The sequence below is a fragment of the Nicotiana attenuata genome, chromosome 10 (genome assembly GCF_001879085.1).
Source record: "Nicotiana attenuata strain UT chromosome 10, NIATTr2, whole genome shotgun sequence".
Taxonomy (NCBI): Eukaryota; Viridiplantae; Streptophyta; class Magnoliopsida; order Solanales; family Solanaceae; genus Nicotiana; species Nicotiana attenuata.
In genome coordinates this window covers 38,329,908-38,336,434 of record NC_031998.1, presented here as the reverse complement: position 1 = coordinate 38,336,434, position 6,527 = coordinate 38,329,908, and the positions used below count along the sequence as shown (strand labels likewise).

Below are 6,527 nucleotides of genomic sequence, written 5' to 3'. Positions count from 1 at the left end.
GAGAAAGATATATGGTAGCTGGAGAGTTCATGATTGATAGAGATAACTAAGTCACAGTTATAAGACATATACAACCAAGGAAATAAAAAACGGGGGATACCATTACCTTAGATCTTATTCCAATTGTTTACACATCAAGCATATTTAGTTTTCAGCTGTCTATTTACTTTCAGTCTTAGCTATTAGTAATACCATCAACTGTGATTTACAAAGTTTGGGGAAGTTGATTCCGTAGAATTGAGTACATCCAAAGAAAGTAATTGATAGGTTAATTCCCTGTGGGTTCAACTCTGGGCCTAAATACCCATACTATATTTGCAACGTCCGCGTGTCTTTTTATAGGGCATAGTTTGGCGTGATCAAATTTTGGCGCTGTTGCCGGGGATTTAACGGTGTTATCAATTACAATTGAAAGAAGTAAAAAATTCTTAGTGTAGTCAGTTTTCTCTATACCCAATCTGTTCATTGAAATTCTAACGTTTGAACTCTCGTGAAAATCAGGTGTATGCCTAGAAGTTCCTCGAGGACTGGAGAACTACTAGAAGGACTTTCAGACCCCGAGAAAACATTCAGGGCATTGAACCGTGCTAACAAGAGGCTCCAACAATCACAACAATCACACCAGCTCGAATTTGACATGGGTGATGCAAAAAACATCATTGGAAACGTTGGGGATCTGCCGGCAAACCCCAACGTAAGAGTAGTGGCACCTCTTGTGCCCGAAGCTGCACTTCATGATTGGGCACAACCCACGACTGATAACTTCGCACTGCCATAGTTGTACCCGCAATTCAAGCGGAGACCTTCCAGATAACCAACAATATGTTGCATCTACTGCAGAATAAAGGATTGTTCTCCGGATCGCACATTGAAGACCCTCAGTAGCACCTGAAAATTTTTTTGTCAATTTGTGTGACCGAAAGGCAGCCAAATGTGACCCCGAAAGCTATCAAGCTGCTATTGTTCCCATTCTCTATGATCGGGGAAGCTCAGACTTGGTTAAATTCGCTCCCTATCAATTCCATTGCCACCTGGGAGGAATTAGTCAAGCAGTTCCTGAACAAGTTCTATCCACCAAACAAGACTGCAAGATAGATTGATGAAATATTGCAGTTTAAGCAGCAGCCGACTGAGTCCTTACAAGAAACTTGGGAAAGATTTAAAGGGATGCTAGAGAAGTGTCCTCACCATGGCATTCCAGACCAGATGCTCGGCCAGAGATTCTACATGGGGCTAGCTGACCATTTAAAAGCAAATGTGGATGCTTCAGCTGGAGGTGCATTATTGAGTAAGACATTCACCGAGTGCAAAATCCTTCTTGACAAGATGTCACAAAATTCGGGGTGGATGACTAGAGCTACAACACTGGCACCCATAGTGCACTCAGTTCCTCTTGACCCAAACAATTCACATGCAGAGAATATGGCCACACTCATGACCCAGATGAGCATATTGACAAAGAAGATTGATGAGATGGGCACAAAACAGGTGCACATTGTTGATACAACAAATGGAGGACTGTGTACACCTTGTATTAATGAGTCTTATGTGTGTTCATGGAGCGGAGAAGGCGAAAATCAAGGGGCAAGGGAAGATATGAATTATGTCAACAACTATGGGGGGTCAAAGGCAAGGAGCACAGCAATGGAGACCGCAGTAAAATCAGCAGTACAGGCCTAACACTCAACAGCCTGGGGGTATCCACCCTCAAAACCAACAGGTGCCAGTACCATATCAGAGACCACAAGGCTATCAACGGCAAAATCAGCAACAATTAACATATCAACCACCTCCTCAGCAGCAAGACAACAACATGATGGAAACCAGGGGTATGCTTCAGCAACTCATTGGGACAAATAACAAAATGCAGGAAAAATTGTTAGTGCATGACCCAGCCATAAAGAACATTGAAACGCAGTTGGGACAGCTGTCCATGGCTCTAAACAACCGCCCTCAAGGGACTTTGCCTGCAGTTACAAACATAAACCCCAAGGAGCAAAACCTGAATCAGCTGATGGCAGTGAGTCTCCGGAATGGAAGAGATTTAGACAGAGAACAGGAAACTATACAAGCCAGTAAGGAGAATACAAGGGTCACTCCAGCGCCATTAGAGGTGGAGGAAACAACAGAGCTTACTGAAGTGGGGGTTTAACAAAGGCAGGAGGAAAAAGGAAAAGAAAAGATGAATGAGGAAGCTGCAGAACAGGTGGCACCTCTTGTGCCAGAAAATTCCAACAGAGAGAAGCCAGCAAGCAATGCAAAAAGGGTGATACCTGCACCCTTCCCGCAGAGACTGGTAAAACAAAAGAAGACTGACCAGTACAAGAAATTCATGGAGATGCTGCGTCAAATTCAGTTGAATATTCCTTTGATGGATGCTCTGAGGGAGATTTCCGGCTATGCCAAGATGATGAAGGATCTAATGTCACGGAAGTTTGATTTTCAGGATCTGTCCACGGTGACTTTGACACAGACCTGCAGCGCAGTAGTAACAAAATCGATGGCTCAAAAGATGTCTGATCCAGGTAGCTTCACCATCCCATGCACAATTGGGAGTTATGCCTTTGCAAATGCATTATGTGATTTGGGAGCCAACATAAATCTGATGTCGCTGGCTGTGTACACCAAGTTGGGCATTGGCAGAGCTAGACCTACCTCAATGTTGCTACAGCTGGCTGACCGCACGGTAAAAAGGCCAACAGGTATACTTGATGATGTATTGGTGCAAGTGGGGAAGTTTGTGTTCCCTGTAGACTTTGTTATTCTGGATTGTCAGGTACATGAAGAGATACCTCTCATTTTGGGTAGACCATTTTTGGCCACTGGAAGAGCATTGATCGACTGTGAGACTGGGGAATTAAAAATAAGACTGAATGATGAAGAAGTCATATTCAATGTTCAGCAATCTATGAGGAGACCCAGTGAATATGCTAATTGCTCTCTAGTGGAGGCAGTAGATGTGATCTTGCAAGAAGATGATTTGACCCTGACTGTTAAAGATCCATTGGAGGCATGTCTGACAAATTTAGAGGAGATGGATGGTGAAGGGTTAGCTGAATGGGTCATGGCACTTGAAGGCCAAGGATTCTGGAAAAGGGAACCTCAGTTCGAGTCCCTTGAGTTAGAAAAAAGGGCTACACCTCTAGCAAAGCCATCAATAGAGGAACCACCCAAGCTGGAGCTGAAGCCACTCCCAGCTCACATCAGGCATGTTTTCATAGGCCCTGACTCTACTTTGCCTGTTATTATATCATCCGGTTTGCTAGATGTGCAGGTAGAACAACTCTTACAGGTACTGCGAAAAAGTAAGACTGACATTGGCTGGACCATGGCAGACATAAAAGGTATCAGCCCAGCCTTCTGTATGCATAAGATTCTCTTGGAAGAAGGGCACAAACCTTCCAGAGAACATCAACGAAGGCTGAACCCAAACATGAACGAGGTAGTAAAGAAAGAGGTAATCAAATGGTTAGATGTGGGAATCATCTTCCCCATCTTTGATAGCATTTGGGTCAACCCTGTCCAATGTGTGCCTAAAAAGGGGGGAATGACTGTTGTGCAAAATGAGAACAATGAGTTGATCTCAACTCGTACAGTCACAGGGTGGCGGATTTGCATGGATTACCGGAAATTGAACACCGCCGCCCGAAAGGACCACTTTCCCTTGCCTTTCATTGACCAAATGTTGGACAGACTGGCTGGGAGATCACATTTTTGTTTCTTAGATGGATACTCGGGGTACAATCAGATATCAATAGCCCCTGAGGATAGAGAGAAAACATCCTTCACCTATCTGTATGGCATCTTTGCCTTTCGGAGAATGCCTTTTGGGCTTTGCAATGCACCAACGACTTTTCAACGGTGCATGTTAGCCATCTTCACAGATATGGTGGAGGATATTATGAAGGTCTATGGATGATTTCTCCGTGGTGGGAGATTCATTCGAAGACTGTCTTCACAACTTAAGCAGAGTGCTCAAAAGATGTGTGGAGACAAACTTAGTGCTAAACTGGAAGAAGTGCCATTTTATGGTACAAGAAGGGATAGTCTTGGGACATCGAGTGTCCAGTAAAGGAATTGAGGTTGACCATGCTAAGGTTGACGTGATTTAGAAGCTACAACCGCCCACTTCAGTCAAGGCGGTGAGAAGTTTTCTTGGACACGCCGGGTTCTACCGGCGTTTCATAAAAGATTTTTCCAAAATTGCTAACCCATTATGCAAACTCCTTGAAAGGGATCAGCCCTTTGTGTTTTCTAATGATTGCAGGTTGGCATTTGAGGAACTGAAGAAAAGGTTGGTAACCGCACCTATCATTATTGCCCCCAACTGGGAGCAACCATTTGAGCTCATGTGTGACGCAAGCGACTATGCCATAGGAGCAGTCTTGGGGCAGCGAAAAGATAAGCTGATGCACCCGATTTACTATGCAAGCAGAACGCTAAGCGGTGCACAGCTCAACTACACTATGACGGAGAAGGAGATGTTAGCGGTGGTGTTTGCTTTTGACAAGTTTCGATCATATCTGATTGGTTCCAAGGTAATTGTATACACTTACCATGCAGCTCTCAGGTACCTAATTGAGAAGAAGGAGTCTAAGCCGCGCCTAATTCGTTGGGTACTGCTGTTGCAAGAATTTGACCTTGAAATCCTTGACCGTAAGGGCACAGAAAATCAAGTCGCCGATCATCTATCACGACTTGAAGGAGCTGAAAAATCAGTCGAGGTCGAAGAGATTCTGGAAACCTTTCATGAATGAGTAGCTGCTCGCAGCTACTCTGGAAGATGCGCCATGGTATGCAGATTTTGCAAACTACCTGGCCTACGGTATAGCTCCGTACGACCTTTCATCTGTCCAAAAGAGAAAGTTTTATCGTGATTGCCACATGTATTATTGGGAAGAGCCTTATTTGTTTAGAATATGTGTTGATAATATTATCTGGAGGTGTGTCCCCGAGATAGAACAATCTTCTGTTTTGCAGGCTTGTCACGCATCAGCATATGGAGGACATTTTGGTGGGGTCAGTACAGCTGCGAAAGTGCTAGAGGCCGGATTCTTTTGGCCAATTGTGTTTAGAGATGCGCACCTCTGGGTAAAGAGCTGCAATGAATGCCAGCGGATTGGGAACATTTCCCGTCGCCATGATATGCCAATGAACCCGATTCAAGAGGTAGAGGTGTTAGATGTTTGGGGGATTGACTTTATGGGTCCGTTTGTCAGCTCATTTGGCAATAAGTATATCCTTGTTGCTGTGGACTACGTGTCTAAATGGGTAGAGGCTGCAGCGTTGCCCACCAATGATGCAAGAGTGGTAGTAGGATTCCTGAAAAAGAACATATTCACCAGGTTTGGGACACCAAGAGCGATCATCAGTGGTGGAGGCACTCACTTCTATAATAGAGCCTTCGAGAAACTACATGCAAAATATGATGTACGCCACAAGGTGGCCACCCCTTACCATCCACAAACCAGTGGGCAGGTTGAAGTGTCCAACAGGGAGATAAAAAATGTACTAACCAAGACAGTGAATGCGACACGAACTGATTGGGCAAAGAAGCTTGATGACGCACTCTGGGCCTATAGAACTGCGTTCAAAACACCAATAGGTATGTCATCATACAAGCTGGTATTTGGGAAGGCCTGTCATCTGCTTGTAGAGCTAGAACATCGAGCTTGGTGGGCACTAAAGCAATTGAACATGGATCCTGACGCAACTGGACAAAATCGACTGACAGAGTTGCACGAGCTGGAGGAATTTAGATATCAAGCCTTTGAAAGCATGAGGCTATACAAGGAAAGGATGAAGAAGCTGCATGACAAACATATTATGAACAGAGACTTCAAACCCGGTGACAAGGTATTACTGTATAATTCAAGGTTGAGATTGTTTCCGGGTAAGTTAAAGTCTCGATGGTCAGGACCATTTAGAGTGGTGCAAATGTTCGCAAGTGGAGCAGTTGAGATCGAGTCAGAAGATGGGACAAGCAAGTTCTCAGTAAATGGGCAAAGGTTGAAACATTACCTTGGAATAGCTAAAGAGAAAGGGGATACAGTGGAGATCAATCTGAAAGAACCCCAGTACGCGAATGAGGAGTGATGGCTCAACTACTTGCGTCGTGCCGCGACGTTAAATCAGGCGATGCGTGGGAGGCAACCCAAGAATGTATTGTAAGTGTAGTATGTAACTTCATGTAAAAAAATAATAAAAAAAATAAAAAAAAAAGGAAGGATACTGCCAGTCCCGCGACCGCGGCGTGGACCGCGGTCAACCACGGAAGACACTGCCTTGGCGAGCAAAAATCCCCTGCGACCGCGGCGCGGACCGCGGTGAACCGCGAAAATCATTGGAGGTTTCTACAGTTCACCGCGATCGCGGGGCGAACCGCTGTGAACCGCGGGACACACTGTCTCGCAAGTAAAAATACCCCCGCAGTTCACCGCAGGTATAGTCTTTTTTTTATTTTTTTTCGCTTTCTTTCCCTTTCTTTTCTTGTTATTTCTGTTTCAAATCAACCTAAACCCCACCCT

The 6,527-nt window shown here is 44.7% G+C and overlaps 1 protein-coding gene across 1 annotated transcript; it reads left to right on the top strand.

Annotated features, from left to right (window-relative positions):
• On the top strand, positions 2,015–4,287 carry LOC109233723. Its single transcript, XM_019399589.1, has 6 exons — positions 2,015–2,146; positions 2,291–2,686; positions 2,777–2,843; positions 2,946–3,010; positions 3,275–3,344; positions 4,268–4,287. The coding sequence occupies exons 1-6, from the start codon at positions 2,015–2,017 to the stop codon at positions 4,285–4,287; spliced, it is 750 nt and encodes a 249-aa protein (XP_019255134.1).